General features: G+C 35.6%; 1 protein-coding gene across 15 annotated transcripts in view; it reads right to left on the bottom strand.

Moving 5' to 3' along the window:
• HMBOX1 (homeobox containing 1) overlaps positions 1-26,536 on the bottom strand; it is a 189,035-nt gene that overhangs the window by 32,854 nt on the left and 129,645 nt on the right. For all 15 annotated transcript variants that reach the window (XR_002123222.1, XM_019636144.1, XM_019636135.1 and 12 more), the window contains one exon: positions 24,476-24,629. Coding sequence is in view for 14 of the 15 variants with exons in the window: in XM_019636144.1 (XP_019491689.1) it covers positions 24,476-24,629 (154 nt within the window). In the remaining variant the exon portion in view is untranslated. The remainder of the gene's footprint in view (positions 1-24,475; positions 24,630-26,536) is intronic.

Genomic DNA, 26,536 nt, shown 5'->3' with positions numbered 1-26,536 from the left:
GCATATGATACTATATCAAGAAAACCAAGGGATAAATTAAAAATACCTCAGAAATAATCACATAGTTGGGTCCTATATAGACAAATAAAAATATCAAAACTTTTCCTTGTGCCAGGTTAGGAAACCATATACGAGTTATTCTGATTATGTTGAAAATATAAATAGATAAATAGAAACACTTAATGTAAATGTATCAAAATATTTTCAGTGGTTATTTATGAATGGAAATATCTTCTTCTTTACACACTGTTTTCTAAATAGTTTACAATGTGTTACTATTCATTTTCTAATGAAAAACCTCAATAAAACTAAATTGGGTTATGTAACATTACAAAATATTACTACCTATGACTCTTTTTACAACTGCTTTTCAAAATACGTTTCTCTCTTTCCCCATCCCTGTATCTGTCTACAAAGTGACAACATAATCAAGTTGTGAAGTTAGGACCTGAAATAAGTATAATTGTCAACCTAAATGTCTAAATGCAGGGTACTGGGTAATAAATTATAGCATAATATATTCTTAAAATGGATTAAATAATTAAAATCATGTTTTCAAAGAGCACATAAATGATATTAAATACAAGACTACATATCCAGTGTAACCTTTTGTTTAAAAAAGTATATAGATATGTATATAACAGAAAAATTACTGAAAAGAAATACACCAAAATATTAATGATTAAAGGATGGTATTAAGGGGTATTTAAATTTTCTTCTTTATATTTTTTGTATTTCCCCATACTTTTCATAATAAGTATCTGCTCATTATGTACTTAAAAAAGCATTATTTGAAAATAACGTTTGCTGTCTCAAAACATGAGCAAAATACACTTGTACAGTCTGATGTTCTAGGATGAAGTGCTCTATAAATGTCAATTATGTCCATTTCATCTAATGTGTCATTTAGGGCTGAAATTTCCCTATTTTCTGTTTGGATGATCTATCCATAGCTGTTAATGATGTATTTAGGTCTCCTACTACAATTGTGTTTAAAATTATTTTTAAATAATAAATTTTCTTTATCTTAATGCCTTTGGCAACAGATTTACACTTTAAAAGTTTGTTTTAAAATACACTATAGTAAGAAAAAAATAAATAAAATATACTATAGTACAACAAACAAGAGATGTCCTACAATAATGTATTTTTTACAAATAAGAGTTCATTTTTAATTCTACAGACTTAATATACATAATGGCTCTCTCCAAATCAGATTTTTGGAAAGTTCACATGATTGTAAGAAAAAGCTAAAATATAAATGTGTTCAATTACAGAAGAAACTAAGTCTTCATGGCTTTACAGCTCCTTAAATGTTTCAGAATAGAAAAGCCTGTGAAAAGAGAAGAACTTTAAGTGGAAAAATTAATATTGGTCTATGAACAGATTAAAAGATTCAGATATGAGAAGTTGAATTTTGGAATCCTAATTCATAAATGCAATGGAATCCCATAACACAGCTCATTACACAGGAATTTAGATAAACCACAGAGTAGATCCTAACAAAGAACCAAAGAGCTTTAAACTGGAAGGAAACATTACCGAGTCAGCCCCTTTATTTTGCGGATGAGGACTTGAACTTTACAGTTGAGGAGCCAGAGGAGACTTGACTTGCTCAAGGTCACATGACCCAGAACTCAGGTTTCCTGACTCAGTTCATTGGCTCAAAGGCCTCACAGAAACAGCCATTATTCAGCGAAGACACGATATTGTTTCAGACTTCCTTTAAGATGCAAATCTCTGTAGCAATGAATCATCTAAACCAAACACCGGTAAATTTCACAAGAGCTTCTGGAAGCAAAGATGTGACAGCATCAGTAAGAAACCCATGACAGCCCCAGAACCACGGCTACATCTCAGCTAAGGGCCCTTTCGTCCTGGGAAAGGAAATCCAATTGCTCTGGAGACAACTACCACTGGCTGACGGACCTTTTTCCCCTGGGCAGGGGAGAATGAAGTTAAGCCCTGGGACTTCTCCCTCAAAACGCAACATCAAGGAACATTCAAAGTCTATGTATATAGTGCAGTTAACCTATCATAGAAGAGTTAGTAGTACCTCCTCAGACAGACACTAGCAGCCCCCCACCCGCAAAAGCTTCCAAGTCCTTATCAAGAGGGTAAGAGGCTTTTCTTCACAGGTTTAAGAAAGAAAAATCCAAATATGAGAGAATGATGGATACCATGTCTGAAATGTGCCCTAACATACAATTTTCATCTCCCAAGGTCCTTTGTTGCAAAGATTCTATGTTTAAATATTTTATTTACTTGCAGCATGCTAATTGTCACTAGACCCTACTTGCTATGTGATCAACAGGTTTTAAGGGTAACGCTGAATTTAGGAGCTGTTTTTAGCAAACTTTATTCTATTTTGAAGCCTTCGAAAACAACACACGGTTGATATCACCTCTCTAGGAACATGCAGCCCTAAGAGAAGCCCGGCCACAGTAGAGAGTTGGTGTGTTTTATTACTACCTAACAATTATAGAGCAAGTTTTCCTTCTAATACCTATTACCTCTTAGTCATAAATCTTTCTATGAAGACCATGAAAGAAAGAATATCATCAATTTTCTGGAGTTGTCAGGCTAAAAAAAGTAAAACTGACAAATTCTCATCAACTGACAGAAAAACAACTGAGAAACAATATTTCTGTTGAAACGTTTCTCTTGACTGCCTACCACTGAAATTCGCTAAATGTGTGTTCAACCCTCCATTGTATTTTAATAAGGAAGAAAAAAAGAACATGCACAAGAGGGCAGTATTTGGTTTTGCTGGTCCATGGATTTCCTATGTCCCACTGAAACCACGAAATGTGGCTAATAATTAGGTGAAGTTCATGCCAGGGGATCTGCGGTGTGTGGAGAGTGAAGTGCATCTACCAGGCCACGCACTGCCAGGGCACTGACGTGGGCAGGCCCCGTGCTCCATGAGCTTCCCTCACCTCTGGCTAGGGAGCAGCTATGTCTTCCTTGCTTTGTGGTGTCACTCTTTGCTGGTAGGAAGCAGGTTTAAAAGAGATGTGTGAGGAGATCTAGAATTGCTAAGTTTCTTCCACTTGGTGTACAAGTTGTCCTGAGGCAGGGAGCCTATTTTAAAATAGAAAGTGCTAAATTATAATGTAAACCGGCCACTTACCAATCTGACACTACTGACCAAACATTTATTGTACTATGATGTGAAGATCAACAGAACAGGATTGATAAAATCAATCCATTGTCTCTGCATGGTTTTTTTATGATCAATACTATAGTTCTGCAAAATGACTACCTCTTGCTAAAAGAATATACCATTTCCCCGAAAATAAGACCTAGTCAGAAAATAAGCCATAGCATGATTTTAGGTGCCGAAATATGGCACCTTGGCATACTGAATCTTTTAAGCTGAAGGAGGTTGTGGAAAAGGGACCCTTCTCCCTGAAACAGATCATACAACCCTCATGTGAGGGGTGCGTGCCCTCCATATCCTGGGGGAATCATGCTACGGCTTATTCTCTGGATAGGTCTTATTTTTGGGGAAACACAGTAATCTATATCTAAAATGAGAACTTGTTCTCCCAGAGGGAGGTCTTAACAAATAGCAAACCAACCACAGACAGCAGCCTAGGTTCTTTATAGAGAATCAGGAGTGCACTGGTTGGGGAGTATTTTGATACTTCCCTCAGTACCTTGCACTGAGGAGTACTTACTACTTTTTCTTAAACCTAGCTTTTTACTTCCTGTCTCTTGGGTTTCTTGCTGTTTTTAGTATGAGTCAATCAAACTACCCAGGATATGGACAAATGCCTCTTTAATTGCCATTTAAAAAATCATGAATTAATTCTGATAACACTTGAGAAAAAAAAATGGTACTTTATTATATTGTCAAAACTGAAAGGTTATCTTACTAACCGTATAAAAATTAAGTAAATTTCTTCACAGTGATACTACAGAGCAAATCTGAGGTACAGTCATGTTCCAAGAACAGGATTTTGATGAGAAACTAAGGTTTCTATTCCCCAAAAGATGGTAATTACAGACTAGTCTCAAAATGGTTAGAACTATATGTTAAGTCTGGCCTTTTAGTGGATGACATGTCAAAGGTGGAACCAATAAAATAGAATATCTGGATTAGGCACTATTATGACGGGGGTTTCTATGATACACAAGTTTTCAAAGTGTAAAGACCATTTTTAGATACTTTCTATCACTGAAATTACATAGTCCATTCAGGCTTCCTCAACCAAAAGGCAACTATATCAGAAATGGGATATTTACCTACAAGTTCATATTCTGCTAATTCGAGGTCTGCAAACATCAAACATATATGCAATCCTTGGCACATGCTGTGAGTATTTAGTCTGTCAATAATGGCTTCCTAATGCATTATTTTAAGATCAGGACCACATCTGTCTTGTTAATTACTGTATCCCCCAGCGTCTATCACAATGAGTGGTACGAAGTAGAAGCTCAATAAATATTTGAGTTTTAAAAAGCTCACTAGTTTACTGTGAAGCTTTTCCAGTTAAGTCTGTAAGTTGGTCCCCGTCAGTATTAGTGTTTATAATATGATGCTTATAATCCTGCTTCTGGGATACATCATATCTTTATTGGTGACTCATTACAGACAACACCAATATTTACCAAACTGTACTTCATTTCTTTATAAATTCTGGTCACAGAACAGTATAAGAAACATGGGGTCTTTTGTCCTGTATAATTGGCTCAGGGACTATAGAAATGAGGGGTCTGTTTTTTGTACAAAATGAAACTGCTGGCAGATCTTCTGTACGAGGATGGGGAGAATTTTGAATCTGCCTCAAAAACATTGTGATAATTTCTCTTTCAGCTATTTCTGTTTGACCAAAAAGGAACCAGGAAGTATAATTTGCCAATTTAAAAATGCATTTAAGGACAGTTCATCTTCTTACCGGCTATGAGAAATGGATTGGGATAACTTTACCTGTCAATAAGTGGGAAAGTTTTGTTGTTTTTTTCCCTCAAATAGTCTAATGGACTGAAATGAGGTCATGTCCAGGCTCCTGCTGTCTTATATAAATATGAAGAACTTCCTTCTATTTGCAGAGATACAGGAGGAGGAGTTCATTATGTTCTGCCCGAGTCATTCCATAAGGAGTATGAAAGAGGAGAAACTCTTTTTAAAATTCAACTTCCAACATCCATTAATTCCAAAATATATAGTGCATTCTAGCAGCATTTTCTACCCTAAAACAACAATGACATCAGAAGACAGAGAAAGGAAGACCAGCTTGCCAGGGCTTGCAGTGATGGCAAGACAGCCTACGGGAGGGCAGAGTGCGTATATTTTAGGTCCTCATTCATTACAGACCTGGACAAACTAGATTTTACAGAACTCAACTCTACTCCCACAAAGTGGAGGGGTCGGGGGTACAATAATGAGGCTAAGGGAAAATGACACTGAGGCATTTGGAAGTCATTTTTCTGCTGTTTCTAAGTCATTTTTACTGAATCACTTTACATCATCAAATTATTATTTATCATCACATTGAAGGCCTTACAACTTCAACAAAAAACAAAATACTGCATCACTCTACCCGCCTCCCCTGAGTCTAATATGTCTGGCAGGGGAGACAGGGTGACAGCATTTCCTAATTTTGTTTAAGTAGCAGAATCTTCTTAAATATTCAATGTAATCAAGTTCAAGCAACACTTATTGGTGTCAGCCTTTATGCACAGCACTGCTAGCCTATGGGCCACCTGAGTATAACCAAACCCCAGCTCATAGGAGCCATAAACTGTACCACTGAAGTACCACGTAACTTTACTTAGCAGATGGTCAAATAATCCATTCTGGTAAAGATATGGCTTAATTTGTCTTCCTAGCAAGGCACTGTTATAACAGAAGTCAGCAGGAAAATTGGCTTTTATAATTTTTTAATCCACCTTTATAATACAAGTCAGCAGGAAAAAAAATGGATCAAAAGGTTTTTTATTTTAAAAAAATTGAAAACAGCTGGAATTTCTACATATTTCCTTAAGCACATAGAAAAGAGAATATTATTTAGGCTCCTATCATCAAAAAAGGAAGGCTAAGAAGATTTTTCAAAATAGTCTAATTTTTTAATTCCCAGGATGTTTCACAAATATTAGACACAAAATGCACCTCCCACGCCCAAATTAATGTGAGTCCCTGTCATGAAAGAGTTATTACCAATGCTTTATATGTCGGAGGAAAGCGGCATAAACAATTCAGAAAATGGATGAAGAGATTTTTTTTTCAACGATTAGAATAACTATACTTCAGCCTGGAAGTAAATATGAATGCTTTAAGAAAGACAAATGTTACGACTGTGGCAACATAAGGGTTTTCCAGTCTGGATGCAGCCTACTTCCCCAGCCTCATCTCCTGCCTGACTGACCATCCACTCCGGTTACCTCATTTTTCATGCCTCTGTGCCTTTGCTTCCACTGCCAAGAATGCTTTTCTTCCTCCGCCCAACCCACCCAAACCACACTGCTCCACAGAACCCAGCTCCCATGCCACCATCACCTCAGAGCAGCCCTTCCTCACACCCCTCTCCTCCCTGTCCTACTGCACTTGGCACCCATGTCCCCTGGGGGTCTTTCAGCCTGGCTCCTCCACTAGACTGAGACCTATTAGGGTAAAACCTTACCTTTAAATATACTTCAGCACTGGGTATAGTATTTGGCACATGTGAGTAGATGATGAATGACTTTCTTTTGAGTTAAAAACAATGCTAAGGAGACTTTATTGGTAAGGCATAAGAATACAGAAAATAACCAGAAAATTCCATTTAAAGAAATCAGCATTCTTTTTGGAAGTTCTTATTTAATATTTTTGCACTATTTAGTAATGGAGGAATGTATTTATCAAACACCTACTATGTGCGTCATACACCATACTGAGTATTTTGCATGCATAGTCCTTTAGTATTAAATCACAGCACTTCTTTTATAGCAAGTAATTTGCCTAAGGATATATATAGCTCGTGAGTAAAACAGTCTTTCTAACTCAAAAATTTACGTTCTTAACAATTACATTATCAGAAAAAAACACAAAAAGTAACATTAAATTGTACAAACTACATTTAGGGCAAGCTATTTAAAATTTTTATTACTTCTCCCAATCTTTATCTTTGTATGTAATAATGCAATTTTTCTTCTATTGCTTAACAGTATTTCATCCACATTTTTCTTCGGATTTACATAGGCCACTCTGACATCAGAACTTAGTTATCATGGAGAGGATTTTGTTCTTTGAAGTTAGCCTATTCATGTTGCTATGCTAAGCACCAATTATCTTCCAAAGATTCAATTCTAAGGTGGGAAGTACTCTCCTATCAAACAAAAACCACTGAGTTTAAGAGGATCTACACAAACAAGAACTAGACTGATTCTTTAGAATCACAGCACAATACAATTTTAAGAGCTTGAGGACCCCTGGAAATTATATAACATTTACTAGTTCTTAGAAACATTTATATTGGCCAATTTGCTTTTTAAATGAAACAGAAGCATAATACTTTATTTATAAGTATAAGAAATACTAAAGAATATACTAGTTTATGATCAACTAAAAAAGCAACTCAGAAGAGCAGAGGTGGGAAGGAAGGTAGGAAGTGTGTTTAAGACGAAAGAAAAGAAAGTGAGAGGGAAGAAGAAAGAAATGAATATTAGTGTTTCTAACAAATTAACAGAAACTGAGGAAGAGGAAGATACAGAAAAGAGTTCAGGAGGGAAAAAAAGATTAAGAGGGCCTGGAGAAAAATAAGAGATGAATGAAGAAACAGGCAAGAAGAACTTCAGTTAAATGCAATAATGACTTGTCTTATTCATCTTTGCATCCCAATTCTTAGCATATTGCTTATCATATAGCAGACACTTGATAAAAATTTACCAAAAATTGAAGAAGACAAAGAGAAAGCTTGACGAGTTCAATGAATACTCTTCTTAAAAAATCAGATTCTATGGTTTATATGGCTATGGATTCAAAATACGCAACTGAATCTTCTTCTGTGAGTTTTGCCAAGTTAATTAACCTCTTGGTTATAGGTTCTTGGTCTAAAAAAACAAATTGAACTAGATGATCTTTAAGGTCTCTCTCTTAGTCTCTGCAGAAATGGTGACCAAATATAGGTAAATAAAATCAAAAGCAGCTTCTTAACTTAAACGCTGTTTAAACGGAAATCAGTGGTCAGCAGATGCAATTTATGTATTTTTTATACAAGGAAGGCAAATAAGCCCTTTCATTGCTCACATGATACAAGGTGTCATTCCAAGAAACATCTGGATAGTTCTCAATCTCTCAGAACAGCAATATAAAAAAGCATTTATAAGCATTCTACTCTAACTTTTTTTTCTGGCTAGGTGTAATCTTACTGAAATGAGCAGGGTCTCTTACTCTGGAGTTCTGTATAGTATGAACGATACCAAATAATATTGGGACAACAAAACAATACAGAAAGGTACTGCTAAGGAAGAAACGGGATTATTTTTCCCTTTTGCAAAGTAACAGGACTCTCTTCAAGAGATATTTTTTATTTTTAAAGAGGGTAAAATTTTACTAGGACAACAATCAGTTATTTCTCCATTTTTAATGGTAATTAAGAAAGTCTCAAACTAATAAAGCAAAACAAAAAGGAAAAAGCATGAAAAGAAAATGTGGCTTCATGAAATGGGAGCTGAAGTGGACAAGACTTCTTGTGTAAAAATTTTTTAAATTGCACAGTGGTGATTAAAGGTAATAAAAGCATTATGGGTAGCAGCGCCATGGAAATGGGGAAGGTGAATATCACTCAGAGGTTACTATAAATGAACACAAAAGAAACAGGTCTTCCAGGGCACCTTCAAGTTTGAACCTATGTGACCCTTTTGTCTTTCTTTTATTTACACTTACAAAAGTGAATACCGTATATCATCATATCATCATACTTCAGCATATTTCCGAATCAGAAGACTAGGAAAAGAAACGTTCCCTGCAGGTCAAGGTTCTGATGACTGGCAAAACACTAGCAAGCTTGCACTGCATTTGTCTGCGCCACACCCAGTCTGTAGCTAAATATAGAATTTAGTTTCTGGAACTATTGGTCTTCTTAACCTTCACAGGCCAAGTATTCACTGAAAAAATTAAAAGTAAAACAGAGAAAGGAAAGAGACTGAAACCCAAATCCAAGTACTAATAAACTGTCCTGGGAAGAATTCCAAAATGCAGAAAGTACCGAGAAAATTAAATTACAGAAACCTCAAGCAACATTCTAGAAACACACTTTACAAACTGATTTGTCTCTTCTGTGCTGATTCTCCCAGGGCGTGTAACACACTTACCTAAAATGCATTTGTGTGCTAGACCCATGTCTCTAATTCAGATTATATATTCAGACTGTATAACATGTCAAGTTAACAGCAGCGACACCAAATTTAGAGCTATGATTTAATTTGAGCTTGTTATAATATGGTGGTTGTGATGGCCACTTTTCTTCATGAAGAGGCACTTTTATCCTAAGAAACTATTTTTAGATGCTTAAATTTTTGGAGAAGAGACACTGTCAAGTTAAAATTTTTTACTACTGATTCTTTGCCTGTTAGGGGAGGCAACAGGGGAGAATATTTTGGGTTAATTTTTTTAAAGTTGTTTTGGAGATTGACAAAGGTTAAAACACCAACAACAAATGTTTTCCTTATAATTTCAGAGGGTTCAGGGCTTTGGTAATGATTTTTTTTTTTTACGTTGCTCACTGAAGATAAGCATGAGAAGAATCTAAGAGGAACAAAAAACATATTATAAGTGTACTATTCCATAAAAAAATAAAACATGCAATAGTTTAAATCACTCACACACACACACACACACGTATTCATTGTGCCTTCATTTTCCTGAACACACCCAGATACAGACTCATCATTCAGCTACAATGACAGCAATAAATAACCTATATGTGGTGCTTGTAACCATCACATTTTACTGCTTCTGCCTGTCACAGCTAGGCACTCTTACATTTATCCCTGTATCGAGTTAAAGCCCTTTCCAAGTTGGTGCTTCTCTTTCTATCTTGCTGAAGTGGACTGAAAACCTGCATAAGGGGATTTGAAGGTTTCTTCTTTTTTTTTTAGAAATTTTATTGGGGAACAGTGTGCTATTCCAGGACCCATCAGCTCCAAGTCAAGTAGGTGTTTTCAATCTAGTTGTGGAGGGCGCAGCTCCTTGGCCCATGAGGGAATCGAACCGACAACCTTGGTGTTATGAGCCTGCGCTGTAACCACCTGAGCTAATCAGCTGCCCCTGAAGGCTTCTCTTACCCTTTCTGCCTTCAGATCAGAATAGGAGCAATAGCCAGGTCTTGCTCTTCTGTGTCCCAGTCATATATCCTAATGCTCCAGAGACACACTGGTTTCCAAATCTACAAGAGTATGGAGCCCAAATTGCTGAGAGGTTAAAGAGGAAACAGCACATTAGAAGCCTTGCTCCTAGACCATAAAGCCTCCAAAACGTCTCACAATATACTCTCAAGACCTTCCAGGCCTATAGGTTCATCATCCCTTCACTCCTCTACTCAAAACGAAATCTGCTCTCGCCATCCCCAGCACTTCGCCTCATACCTACTAAATACTCTGTTGTATGAATGAACAGAGGGACAGTTAGGGTTGCTGAATAAAAATCACCCTTGAGTCACATTATTCGCACATGCAGGTATTTCAGACATATGATGTAGATGATTGTTTTCCTCCTGTGAATATGTAAACTACTTGAGGTAAGCTTAGCTCAGTGCTGGCACACTGCAGATGCTCTATAAATAAATGGCTAAATGAATAAGTATTAGGCAATTATCTAAACTATTTTATCCATTAAAATCTGGTCAGGCCCTCTTTAAACAATAACAACAAAAACCTTTTTAATTATGGAAAATTTCAAACCTTCGCAGTATAAGAAACCCACGAACCTCCATGTACCTATTATCCAGCTTCCACAATTATGAATCATTTTGCCATTCTTGTTTCATCTTTCCCCTCTTACAATCTCCACATGCTCTAAAACAAACGGAAGGTTGCAACACATGTAACCTAGTGGCATCAGACTTCAGAGTTAACAAAGGCCAAGTTCATATATTAAAAACAATCAGCGTACATCCAAATAAAAAGAACACTTCTCTTAGTAAATAAGCAGAATCCAAACGTAGGCAGAAGCCTATGAGTATGGCTAGCATTGTCTAAAGGTCCACAAGTTTCTGGGCCACTTCTTAGCTTTGTGGCCCTAGGAATTTATTCAACCTCTTAAAGCCTGATTGCCTCATTAGAAAAAGGAAACACCAGGACTGCAGTGAGGATTAAATGTGGGAAATAAATATACCTGAAGCTCCTAATAGCACACTCAATGTTTCTTTTTTAGAAACAGCTTTACTGAGGTATAATTCACACACCAAAAAGTCCACCCACATAAAGTATATAATTCAGTAGCTTTTGGTATATTCACAGAGTTGTATGAGCATCACCACAATCAATTTTGGAAAATTTCATCACCAGAAAAAGAAACCCAGCACTCCTTAGCCTTCACCCCCCCCCGACACAAAATCCCTCTATCCTCCAGCCCCTGGCAACCACATAGCTACTTTCTGTCTCTATGGGTTTGCCTATTCTGGGTATTTCATATAAATGGAATCATATGATATTGCCCTTTGTGACAATAAATGTTACTGGAACTGATATTCTAAAAGTCAAATATGTGGGATAGATAATGCAATGAGGCCAGAAAAGTGGAAAAGGCCAAAAAAGGGGGAATGAATACATACATACATACATACATACATACATACATACATACATACATACATACATACATACTGAGCATCTACTGTAAGCCAGGCACTAAGATATGTGCTAAGGAATATTACTGACATGCTCTGGGGATAGTAAGAGGTAGGAACAGAGTACACGTACGTGTGTGTGACGTGCTAGCAGGTGGGTAGCATGTGGAATTCTTCTCTGAAGTGCTTCACTTTCCTCATTTAAATAGGAAGCAAGGTCAGCAGGAGAAGGAGGATAGGGAGAAAGAACAAAGTGTGAAATAACTGTTTAGGAGAGTGGAGAAGAATGAACCGGGAAGGTAGAGTATGATTGGCAGAATTGAAGACCCACTTGAGGTTCATGGTCATGAATTTAAAATGAAATCAGTCAGCAGGGTTTTAAGTTTTCCTCCAGCCATATTTAGCTGCACAAATGCAGAAAGAGTATAAGAAAAAATGCAGAAACAGAAGAGCTGGATTTAACCACGTCTCATTTATGACTCCTAAATCTCTATTTCTAGTGCCACTGAAATCTCTTGAGGTAACTCATGGTCAAAGCTCTGAGTTGAAAGGGACTTAGATGGCAAAAGACCATTTCTTCAACACTGGTTCTGAGGATGGCATTCAATGTGCTTTACATATATTATTTCACATAACTCTCATAACTCTTCTCATAATAACGATTTCCATTTTACAGAAAATCAAAATTCCTAAAGATTAACGTAAGGTGAAGCCGGTAAGTCTGTATGACTTCAAAGTCCATCCACTTTTTAATATATCATAATACTTAACTCTTTTTATAAATATGGCAACTGGGGTTAAGAGATGTTGCATCATTTACCCAAAGTCAGACTATTTCCTGTGGTACAGATACTGTCTCCCAGGTGAGTGCTCTGTGAGCATCACTGCTGCTAAGCTCTGCTTTACACTTCCTGTTCTGTCATCTCTATGTTCAATCTGGAACTAGGTTGGGTTGTTTTTTTTCTTCAGTTCTTTTCTGATGTCTATTACCTTGTATTAATTTTCTTTCTCTTTGCTTTGACATTATAGTCTGGGCCTCATCACTCACGCATAGATTACTCTAACAGCCTCCTTCTAGCTGGCCTCAATCTATCCCTCCTCCAATCCATTTACATATATAGGCTAGTTGCTTCCTTTTCCTGAGGCTCTTAAAAAAAGCTGTAAACAATAAAATATCTACAGTATAGAACTGTGAAGGTTAAACAAGATCAATTATCATATGGAATAATTATCAGTAAGACCAATAATTATACACAAACTGTAAACTCCTCCTCAAATGTAAGCTATTGCTGCCTTAAGATAGGGCAAATAGTACAACTTACATTTATCTTACGTTTATTTCCTCTTGACTGTAAGCATCTGGTAGGCATCAGCCAGCCAACATCCTTGACTGGCTGATTTCCTGCCCATCTTCCCACTAATATTATCCAATAGGCCAATCTGATCAGGGATAATCTCCTTTATGATGAAGCCTGACTGCCAAAGCTGGGGTATAATTAAGCATGGTATTTATTTAATTATAGCTTGCATAGTATGACTAAGCCCTGAATACTCAAAGTAGATGTGCTCCTGATGAAAACACTATGTCCCGCCCCGAAGACCTTCCTGATAACCTCCTAACGTTATAATATCATTTCTCTGATTCTCTAACTGGTGAACTCCTACCCGCCATCTGTTAGAACGCAGCCAAAACGTCACCACTTTGGTCAGGTCTTCCTGGACTCTCTCCTCTGCTCGTTTGTATCCTGTGATCCCACAGATTATTCCCCATCTTCATTACAGCGTTTATTCCTCAGTGCTGCAACTGCTTGTAAGCCAGTGCCACCCCCCTCCAAGTTCGGGAGCTAATATATTTCAGGGTAATTAAAGAGTTTAGGGAAAGCTCTTCTTTATAGAGGAATTCAGCTGAACAATGCAAAAGAAATGAAAAAAAAAAAAAAGAATACAACCATTCTGCAACCCCTTATGAAAAAAGTGACTAGGGAAAAAATCATCAATGGACGACAAAACAGTGGTTCTCAATCCTGGCTGTCCTTTAGAATCAGTTGAGAGCTTTTCAAATATATCTCTGACTAGATCTCACATCCAGAAATTTATGATTCAGTTGGTCAGGGGTAAATTCTCATTGCATTTTTAAAAGTTCCCAGATGATCCTAATATGCAGCAAAGGTTAAGAATCACTACCCTAAAACTATTTAGTAGATGGGAAACTTTCTAATCGGATCAGAATGATAGCACTGGGGTGGCCAGTTACCTCAGTTGGTTAGAGCTCAGTGCTCATAACACCAAGGTTGCCGGTTCGATCCCCACATGGGCCATGGAGCTGTGCCTTCCACAACTAGATTGAAACAACTACTTGACTTGGAGCTGATGGGTCCTGGAAAAACACACTGTTCCCCAATAAAATTTATTAAAAAAAAAAAAAAGAATGATAGCACTGAATCCACTGATTAAAATGAAACAAGCAGACATTATGTGCCTCCTTATATGATGTAAGAGGAAGAACGAAGCACCAGTTATATACCAAACAACTGAACCAGAATCTAATCAGAACTCTAGATTTAACTATCAGTCTACAGACAACACGGCATTGTGTTAAGAGACACTATAAGGATGTAATCGGCCAAAAATAAAATGTGGGAATATCAACAGGACACATCCTTGGTTTCTTCAATAAATAGACAATATGAAAAAAGTTTGTATGTGTGTAAGGAGCTGTTACAAATTAAGCCACTCAAGAGACATATCTACCAAATGCAGTGTGTAAAAATGCACCCTTGATGAACAGGTGAATGACTGAATGAATGCTAATTAGAGAAAAAAGACCAATCATTACAAATGACGAATTATTAAATCTTGTACTTTGAAAAGCAAGGATAGATGTGGAAAAGGGTGCAGAAGCATATGATTTTGATATGTGAGTTAGTGAAATATTTGTTTCTGTCATGGTCACAGAAAATTTTCAAAACTATTTCAGTGGAGTTAATGTTTGATTTTCAATTTATACTTGTATTTACACACATACTGCGCACGCACACACACACACACACACACACACACACACACACGCACCATGAAGCCCCATTTAAATACTACGCTATAGAAATCATCAACTTACTGATACTTCTCGTTTTATCCACACCCTTGCCCCTGCCTTTCTGCCTTGTATTATTTTGAAGTAAACACTAGATATCGTATCATTTTATGATATTATTATACATTTCAGTACATATTTCCAAAAGATAAGAACTCTTACTGTTACAAATACAGCACCATTTACATATAGGCAACCATGATCATAACTGACACAGGAATCATCATTTATCCAGTCAGTGTTCAATTTCCTCAACTGGCTAACAGATTTTTTTTTTTAAACACTTGAAGAAACTGAGTCATTATTCTTGGGGTCTTTTACATCAGTGATTTTGTTGACTTGAATCCCTGTGGCATTGTTTAACAGAACTTTGTTCCATATTCCTTATGAAATTGGAGCTGAATCTAAAGGCTTGATTTTGATTCCGCTTCGATTTTGTTAGAAAGTACAATCTATTAGTGGTGGTGTATACATACTCCAAGAGGTACATAATGCCGTTGTCTGACTTTTTGAGACGCTAGCAGATGTTAATGATCATTGTCAGACCTATTATTTCATTAGGAGTTTGCAAAATGATAATATTCTAATGATATTAATCCTTCATTTATTCATTGGTATCCTTCATCAGAGAAAAATTTTTGACTAATTGGAGAGGCAGATTAAATGCTCAGTTCTTTCCTTTTACCATTTTCAAATATTTAGTTGGTTCTCTAACCTTCTCCAGGTGTGACTAATCATTTTTATAGTATTATTATCATACATGAGTTCTTAATAAATTTGATGTGCTTCAATCTGTTACAATTGGTATTATTACTAATATTCACATTGCCCCCTTCTTTGGACAGCAAGAGATTCTTCAAGTTAGCTCCTGAGTCCTTCTGATATCACTTACTTATCTGGAATGGCCTTGCTTTAATAAGACGTCCAGTCTCATCATGTATATTTCCTGCCCCAGGCCTGGAATCAGACGTTCTTTTCAAGGAGTGCTAATGGCACTTATGAACACAATCAGGATTCCAGGCATTTTAATTCCTACTAGGTCAATAATTGTCTACAGGCTTTTTGAGTAGGCAGAGTCGAAAAGTCCTCTCCCCTTTTTTCAAGAGAAAATATAATGAATTTATATCATTATTTATAATTCAAATTCAAGACTACAGGACTTCCCATCAAAATTATAGGAGGGTTTGTAGTAGAAATTGCTAAGCTGATCCTAAAATTCATATGGAAATGCCAGGGACCTGGAATAGCTAAAACAATCTTTAAAAAAGAAGAAAGTGGAGAAGTCATACTTTCATATTTCAAAATTTACTACAATGGGACAGTAATCATGACAGTGTGGTATGCCATAAGGATAGACATACAGATCAATGGAATAGAATTGAGAGTCCAGAAATACACCCTCGCAGTTACAGTCAACTGATCTTTGACAAGGGTGCCAAGAATAATCATGGGAAAAGAATAGTTTTGTTTTTTTTTAAGATTAATAACAGCCTCAGAGATATAGAGAAAAAACAGGGTTGCTAGATGGGAGGGGGTGGGGATGAGGGAAAAGGTGAGGGGATTAGAGCACAAATTGGTAACCACAAGATTGCCACAGGGATACAAAAGACAATTTGGGGAATATAATCAATAATGTTGTAAAAATTTTGTAGGGTAGACGATGGACACTTGTCTTATTAGGGAGACCACTTCATGGATGGTGTAGGTGCCTGACCACTGCAGTGTACACCTGAAGCTGAAGCTGAATAATAATGAATGTCAACTATAAAAGAGTAGTTTTTTTTTTAACAGTGCTGGAACAACTGGATATTCACATGCAAAATAATGATGTTGGGTCCCTACCTTACATCACATACAAAAATTAATTCAAAATGTATCAAAGGCCTAAATGTAAGAGTTAAAGGTCTAAAACTCTTAGAAAAAACAGAGATAAACTTTGGTGACTTTGATGTAGGCAAAGCCTTCTTGGATAAGACAATGAAGGTACAAACAACAGACAAAAAATAAATTGGATTTCATCAAAATTAAAAACTTGTATGTTCCTAAGGTCATCATCAAAATGTGAAAAGACCACCCAGAATGGGAGAAAATATTTGTAAACCATATATCTGATAAGGAACTCGTACCTAAAATACATAAAGAAATCTTAAAATTCAATATAGAAAGACAAATAACCCAATTTTAAAAGTGGTCAAAGGATCTAAACAGACATTTCTCCAAAGATGTACAAATAGCCATGAAGCAAATGAAAAGATACTCAACATCATTAGTCAGGGAAATGCAAATCAAATGAGATTCTACAAAAACAATGAGCTTCTACTTCACATATACTAGGAGAGCTATAACTAATCAGACAGACAATAACAAGTGTTGGTGAGACACTGGAACCACCATGCTGGGTGGAACGCAAAATGGTGCACCTGCTTTGGAAAATAGTCTGGCAGTTCCTCGAATGGTTGAACACAGAGTTACTATACAACACAGCAACTCCACTAGTATACACATTTTGTTCATGGTCATCATTCATAATAGCTAAAAACTGGAAACAACCTCAAATTCCATCAACTGATAAATCAATAAATAAAATATGGCATATCCATATAATGGAATATTATTTGGCAGTAAAAAGGAATGAAATACTGATATATGATACAACAGGGATGGAACTTGAAAACATTATGCTAAAAGAAAGCAAATCACTAAAGGCCACAAATTGTATGATGCCACTCATATGAAATGTCCAGAATAGGCAAACCCATACATAGAGAAAGTGGACTGATGGTTACATGGGGTTGGAGAGGGATGGAGGGAAAAAGGAGTGACTGCTAACAGACAAGAGTTTTTCGGAGTGTGAAGAGAATGGTCCTAAAATTGTGGTGATGGTTATATAACTGTAAACATACTAAAAAGCACTGTATTACACACTTTAAATAGATGAATTGTATCTCAGTAAGGCTGTTATTAAAAGAATAAATTTGAGATAAATGTCTACCTTTATGCATACACATACATAAGATTACAGTTTTACTTAATTCTTTTGATTTTGTTTGTATCTCTTTTACACTGAAAGCCTTGGCTCCTAATAATATTAATGTAATTAATTGTTTTATCTATATCTATATCAGTATCTCTGCAAATAAAACTAGTACCTGAGTAACAATATTTCCAAAATTAGTAAGAACGGTATAAGAATTTTTTTTGTAGTTCTTTTTATTCGTAAGCTGGAAAGCATAGTCAAAATACTGTGTTGTAAAGTTATTTGATATAGTTCCTGAGAGTTTAAGTCACCAACTTACACAAGGGTTTTTTTTTCTTTCATTTCAGTTATTTTTTAGGTATCGCCTATCCCCCCCATTTCAGTTTAATTTTGTTTTATAATTATGTAAAATGTTTATATGATTGCAGTGAAAACAAGGTACATTCAGAAGTCTAGCTGCTATCCTTGTCCCCTCCAATCTGTTTTTTTTACCCCTATTAGTAACCATTTTATTTATTTTATAGCTTATTCCTTCATTTAAAAACACATTATAAGCAAATGCATAAATACATAAATGATAACCTATATGCAATTGACAGTGCCTTTTTTTTTTTAGAAACATCATATCCTGGCGATCACTGTAGAGAATTATTAATTCCGAAAGTTGCAAAAATGCAAAAAAGCCTTTCAAAATATTTAATAGCAATAGTACAGAAAGTTACAGTATTATTTTCATTCTGTGAAAAGGAAAATTCATTCCTTCTTTCAGCTGAAGACTCCATTATGTGAGCCTAGACATCCAACATATGGATGTGCTATAGCGTATTCCCCCAGTCCACTACCAAAAGACATATAGGTTGTATTCATTATTTTTATATTATTACAAACAGAACTGTTACCTTTTCATATTTCTGCCAGTGTCTTTGGGATAATTCCCTAGACGGGGGCATGCTGAGTTAAAGGGCAAATCTATGGATAATTTTCCCTTAAATTATCAAATTCCTCTTCACGAAAGGAATGCAAATTCCCTTTGCATTTCCACAAGCAATGTATGAGAGTGCCATTTCTATACAGCCCAATGAATAGAAAATATTGTGGAACATTTTGGATTTTTGCCGGTGTGATAGGAAAAAAATGGTTATCTCAGTGTAATTTTAATTTCTCTTACTATGAGTTAAATTGAATGACTTTTCATATATTTAAGCGCCATTTGCATTTATTTTTCTCCTGATGTCTTTAGTCCATTTTTCTATAGAGATTTGGTCTCTCTCTTTTAAAAGTTCTTTATAAACCAGGGCTACTAATAACAAATGGCAAGTATTTTTCCCCCTTTTTTTTATTTTTTATTTTGCTCCTTAGTTCCCTCACCCAAAGCTTTTCTTTTAATTTATGTAATCAAATTTATCAACCATTTCCTTTATTGCTTTTAGATTTTTGAGTCATAATTAAGAAAAATTTCTCCATTTCCAGGATATGGAGGAATCCCTCATATTTTCTTCTATTATGTATATAGATTCAATTTTTTTATTCATTTGAAATTGGTGTACAGTGTGAAGCATGGAATAATTTTTTTCACTGATACTAATACATTTGAGTAAGGCTACTACTTTGCTGGCTTTTACAGTCTGTGTGTATGTATTTATTCACCCATTCAATCTAGAAAAAACACCATGCATTGCTCTGAGGCTAGGGGATTTATAGTCTATGTTCAAAAGTAAAAAGTTTTATTTTCACAGTTAAAAATCATACTGTGACCTTCTCTGCTATTGCTATTCAATACTATGATAGGCTCTTTGCCACTATTGGAATAAACCATATACTTTCTTACTGATTGTGCCAGGTACGATAAAATTAAACCAAAGACAACCAATTCCTGGATTAAAGACACTTATTAATTAAAATTAAGGATACCAAGTGAAAATTAAGATTAAATGGGAGCCTTAAACAGGGTAAGTGCTCAATAACTTCTTAACTGATATTTAATCACTATGATTCTGTAGCTAGTTCTTGTTGCTCGAAAAAAAAAAAAATGAAAGGAATCACAAAGCCTTGAATGTTCAATTCTGAAAATGCATTAGGAATATTACCTATTGTTATTAATGTTATCAAATTTTAAATTAATCCTTCTTCACACTGATATTATGTGATAAATGTATCTTCACGAAAAAATTAAATGAGTCAGTAGCACAAGTAGAAGTCAAACCCACCAGAAACTAAAACCAAAGCTTATTTTGTTACACAGAGGAAAATGTACAACACTGCAAATCAGTTAGATATTATTTAAATCACGTTTGTTACATGGCAAACTCTAAAGAAAAATTTTAAAAGAATCAAAATTTCCACATGAGAAAAATAAAGCAGATTTTACGTAAATGTTAGGTCTCCAGGACAATAAAGTCTCATTCTGCACTTTGACTACTCAAGCATGTAAAGATTCATTTTATACAATAAATGGTTTCTACTCTTCTCTGTAACAAAGAGAGTGAGGAAAGGAGCAGATGATAACATCAATGATAATCTACAGTCTCATGTTGGCTACTAGATCCAACCTTTTCCTTAAGCAAACCTTATAATTTCAACTTAATCACAAGAACAAAATCACGGCCTGAACGACAGCATTTCAAATCTCCCTCTCTTTCAGGCAGTGATGTTAATGAACTGGGAACTGATCAGGAAATAGATAGGAAGGGACATGGTCAAAGTCTTAGATGACATATACTTCATTATTGGCTACAGAACAACTTCATTTTGTAGATGAAGCTACAGCTCAGAGTTTGTAACCTGAACAAAGTTACACAACCGAGTTAACAGCAAAACCAAAACCAGATTTTAGGTCATCTAATTCTGAGTCAAATGTTCTTTCCAGTATGCCATTCAACTGGTCAGATTAGATAATTGCGGGGGGGGGGAATGTGAAGCTATCTCAATATAAATACGTATTCTATATCAGCTTAGAAATTAAACCTAGTTGTAAACATTCAATTGCATTCTTTTCTATTATTAAAATTACTGAGAAATCTCAATATGAAAATTCAATTGTTTTTACATCTGCTTATTTTATTCTTGTTTTGTACATGTAATTTTATAAAGTAAATAATTTTCTGGCAGAAAATTATTACCTTATCGCAGATAAAACTTGCCATCAAAATAAAATTCTGTAAACTCTATTTATAGGTAGGAGACTAAAAGAATAATTCTATTCATTGAACATTTCATAACCATATTTAATTAATTTATACCATTGCATATGGGAAAACTGAAGCCAAGGTCAAATTCAAGTTTAAAAAGTACTGAGTACCTACTATGGATCAGATCCTGGGGCTAGAATCAGAGCATTAATTACCAAATCAAAGTCAAACTTAATCTTGGGAATAAGCTCATTTAGGCCACAATCCTTATCAAAGAATGTTAAATCTCAGTGGCCTCCCTAGCATTACCCTGGTACCAAAACCAGACAAAGATGCTACAAACAACAGCAACAAAAAGGTCACTATCCCTGATGAACATAGATGCAAAAATCTTCAACAAAATATTAGCAAACTGAATTCAGCAACATGTTCATACACCATGATCAAGTAGGATATATTCCTGGATGCAAGGTTGGTTCAATATCTATAAATCAATTAATGTGATACACCACATAAAACGAAGAATATCATATGCGCATATCAATAAATGCAGGAAAAGCATCTGACAAAATCCAATATCCATTTATGATAAATACTCTTAGCAAGTGGGGATAGAGGGGACATACCTCAACATAATAAAGGCCATATGTGAAAAACCTACACTAACATCATATTCAGCAATGAAAAGCTGAAACTGTTTTCTTTAAGATCAGGAATAAGACAAGGATGCCCACTTTCACCACTTTTAATTAACATAATATTGGAAGTCCTAGGCACAGGAATCAGACAAGAAAAATAAATAAAAGGCAACCAAATTGGAAAGAAAGAAGTAAAGTTGGCATTATTTGCAGATCACATGATACAATATATAGAGAACCCTAAAGAGTTCACCAAAAACTCTTAGAATTGATAAATTAATTCGGTAAAGTAGCAGGATAAAAATTAATATTAAAAAATCGGTTGCAGTTTTATACACCAAAAACAAACTATCAGAAAGAGAAATTAAGAAAACAATCCCATTTACAATTACATGAAAAAGAATAAAATACCTAGGAATAAATTTAACCAAGGAGGTAAAAGCCCTGAACTCACAAAATTATAAAACTCTGAAGAAACTGAAGAAGAAACAAATAAATGGAACAATATTCCGTCTTCATGGATAGGAAGACTTAATATTGTTAAAATGTCCATACTACATAAAGCAATCTACAGATTCAATTCTGTAATGCCTAGCAAAACACCAATGGCATTTTCCACAGAGCTGGAACAAATAATCTTAAAATATATACAGAACCACAAAAGACCCTGAATAGCCAAAGTCACCTTGAGACAGAAGAACAAGGTTGGAGGTATTATTATCATGTTACCTCATATCAAACTATACTACAAGGCTATAGTTATCAAAACAGCATGGTACTGGCATGAAAACAGACACAAAGATCAATGAAACAGAATAGAGAGTCCAGAAATAAACCCACGCCCATACTGTCAGTTACTCTATGACAAAGGAGGCAAGACTATAAAATAGGGTAAAGACAGTCTCTTCAATAAATGGTGCTGGGAAAACTTGACAGATTCATGTAAAAGAATGAAACTGGATCACTTTTTCACACTATACACAAGAATAAACTCAAAATGGATTAAAGACTTAAATGTAAGACCCCCAAACCATAAAACTCCTAGAAAAAACATAGGTAGTAAACTCTCTGACATCACTTTTAGTAATATTTTTTTTGGATATGTCTCCTAGGGCAAGGGAAACAAAAGAAAAAACAAACAAATGGGACTACATCAAACTAAAGAGTTTTTGCACAGCAAAGGAAAGCAACAAAATGAAAAACAACCTACTAAATGGGAGAAGATATTCGCCAATGATACATATGATAAGAAGTTAATATGCAAAACAGATATGGAACTCATACATCTTAACACCAAAAAAAAATCTGATTACAAAATGGGCAGAGGACCTAAATAGACATTTCTCCAAAGAGGACATATAGATGGCCAATAGACATATGAAAAGATGCTCAACATCACTAATCATCAGAGAAATGCAAATTAAAACCACAATGAGATATCACCTTACACCTGTCAGAATGCCTATCATCAATAAATCAACAAACAAGTGATGGCAAGTATGTGGAGAAAAGGAAACTCGTGTGCACTGTTGGTGGGATTGTAAATTGGTGCAGCCACTTCTATGGAAAATAATATGAAGGTGCCTCAAAAAATTAAAAATGCAGCAGCTGGCATGAGCGGCTGTCCAGTGGCCTGAGACCCATCTGCCTCAGATGGAAAGAGCACAATGATCACAACACCAACATGGGCCAGTGAAGCGACATCCTCCACAACCAGGCTGAAGAACAAAAGGACAGCAACTTGTCTGTTCCCCTTCCCCAATTCCCCAACACTGTTTCCTCCCCCAATTCCCCAATAAAAAAATAAAAAAAAAACACCAAAAACTAAAAATAGTACTACCATATGAGCCAGCAATTCTACTTCTGTATTTATCTGACGAAATCCATAAATATCTTTGGTATTTATAAGAAGAAATCCATAACACTAATTTGAAAAGATATATGCACCCCTATGTTCATTGCAGCATTATTTATAATAGCCAAGACATGGAACCAACCTAAGTGTCTACTGATAGATGAATGGATAAAGAAGCTATAATACACATATACAATGGAATATTACTCAACCATAAAAAAAAGAATGGAATCTTGCCATTTGCAACAACATGGATGGACCTAGAGGGTATTATGCTAAATGAAATAAGTCAGACAGAGAAATGTCATATGATTTCACTTATACGTAGAATCTAAAAAACAAAATAAACTAACAAACAAAATAGAAACAAATTCATAGATTCAGAGAACAAACTGATGGTTGCCAGATGACAGGGAGTTTGGCAAGATGGGTGGAAAAGGTGAAGGGATTAAGAAGTACAAATTGCCAGTTATAAAAACAGTCACAGGGATATCAAGTATAGGGAATATAGTCAATAATATTGTAATAACTGTGTATGCTGTCAGTTAGGTACTAGACTTATTGGAGTGATCACTTTGTAAGTTATATAAATGTTTAATCATTATGTTGTGCACCTGAAACTAATATAATATTGTATATCAACTGTAATTGAAAGGTTTAAAAAATTTAATAAAAAAAAAAATCTCAGTGGCCTCTTATAAAATTATTCAATATTTTTGTTGTAAATAAGACCTCAAAGAATTTTTCCAAAATATAATACAAAGGTCTAAACTAAAAAAAAAAAAAAAATTTCTTCTCAAGTTTTTTTACTGAGGACACTATTAAAGTATATTGATAGATATTAACTCTTATTTCAATAATATAGCCTTTATAATATTCCAAAATACTTTTAGAGATAGAGCCTAGATCCCTAATTACTTGTTTGAAATGAAAACTGTCCAAATTTTATCGAAAGTTTCTCTCTTTCCTAAGTTTGGGAGACTAGTCCATAGGAAAAGGAGAAATGTACCTTTCCATGACAGCCAGGCACTCCTTTCTCCAGGTAAATCGACTCCCTCGTCGTAGTCGGAAGGTTCCAGATGTGGCAGAAACTGGGGGAGGCGTTTGTCTCCATTCTGGGTCCTCTATTGGAATGGGGGCCGGTCTCATACTTAATGTAGCCCCTGAAATAAACAAAGCATTTTTAGCAAATTGCTTGTAATTTATTAAAGCCCATATGACAATACATCATGAAACCAACAATAAACTTTTGCCCCTTCATGGAAATTTGTAGGCCCAATACATTTGATGTTTATATTAAACCAAATTATTTGAGCAAAATAAAAATCTGGAGACAAAAGCTCATCAATTATTTTTAAAATGTCATTTTTTTTCAGTTCGTCATTTGTCTTTTATCTTTGTGTCATTTTTCAAAACAAAGCCCAACATCTAGCTCTTTCAGGGAATAGAGAAATATGATATTTTGCCCAGTGACAACTTAATTGGGGTATCTTTCTCTGAAAAATCTCTCTTGAAGTACCTATTTGACAGTTTTAATCTTTTTGAATATACTCCTTCTATGTTCAGCAACTTTCATTATCATTCAAAGGACTTACTGTTATTGAGAAAATGGAGACCTTGAAGTATGTACACAGGTGGGAGGTGAATTTAAAATAACCCTAATTGTTGTAAACTGTTTTTTAAAAAGTCACATATAGCATCAAAGACAGTATTTTATATGCTTTTAGTCTACTAACTAAATCAGATTTCCATAGGCCTACTACCTGTTAATGCTGCATTATTTTGTTACCTCTTGAACATCATAAAACAAATGAAAAAAATATTTATAATTGATATATTTTACTAATTCAGACCAGCCTCTTCTCTAACAACCTGGAATATTGATGATGCATGTATTCATTCATTTACCATTTATCAAACTCTTTCCACATAGCTTATTCTAGGCTAGAAGGTATGAATGAAACAAAGAAAGCAACATTGTCTCTGACTTCCACTGACTTATTTCAAAGAATTTAAATATAACTTGGCATGCTTTCATAGAGTTCAGTCTCTGGCTCTCCCATTGATCTTTCATTCTTTATAAAGCATAATTATGATATCACTCCGCTGATCAAAAACCTTCAAAAAGTTCCCTCTGCCTATGGAATAAAATCCAAACTCTTAAGATAGCCATAGAAAGACAGGTTAGAACTTGTTAGAATTGTGTGGAATAATAATAATGCACATATTAACAAATATATATTTCTTTCTCCATAACAGAAAATCATTATTTATGGTACTTTGCAATTAACACCATGGGTAGTATTTCTACTTCACTACATATAGATCTGTTTGTAGATTGCCCTTAATGGCTGCATTCTCTTATACAGGTGCCAAATATTTTAACAAATCCTGATTTTCTCTCCAAACCAGTTGTTCTGCAGTCTTTGCCATATGAGTAAATGGCATCCCCATTCTTCAAATTGCCCAGCTCTAAAATCTCAGATTTGTTTTGCTAGCCATGTGGGATAAAAGATGCCCGGCCAGGCCCCAGGTGCTCCTGCCAAACCCAACCAGATGCCAGACATTTGAGGGTGAAAAGCCATTTTGGACATTCGAGCTGCAGGAGACAGCAGTGGAGAACTGCAGGACCCAGCTGACAGAGAGCAATAAGGCCCTAGGCATACAGTCCCAACCCAGCCATGTGGTAGTCAGCCTCCAAGGTGGTTCCCAAGGGTCCCCGCCTTCTGGTACTCGCCCTGTTGTGCAGTCCCTTTCCAAGCTGTACCACGATTGGTCTGTGTGACCAATAACATATGGTAGAAGTAATGGTATGTCACTTCCAGTGTTAGATTATAGAATATACTGTGGAGTCTGTCTTGGTTGCCTGTCTCTTGGATCGCTTGCTCAGGAAAAAACTAGCTGCCATGTTGTAAGGAGCCAATGGCGAGGCTCAGGTGAAGAGGACCTGATGTCTCTGACCAACAGGTAGCAAGGAACTGGGGCTTGCCAACACTCACGTGGGTGATCTCGGAAGCACACTGTCCATCCCCAAGGAGTGCAGCCCTGGCTGACAGCTCGGCTACAGCTC

The sequence above is a fragment of the Hipposideros armiger genome, unplaced genomic scaffold (assembly GCF_001890085.2).
Source record: "Hipposideros armiger isolate ML-2016 unplaced genomic scaffold, ASM189008v1 scaffold_27, whole genome shotgun sequence".
NCBI classification, from domain to species: Eukaryota; Metazoa; Chordata; class Mammalia; order Chiroptera; family Hipposideridae; genus Hipposideros; species Hipposideros armiger.
This window is presented reverse-complemented; position numbering and strand designations above follow the sequence as displayed.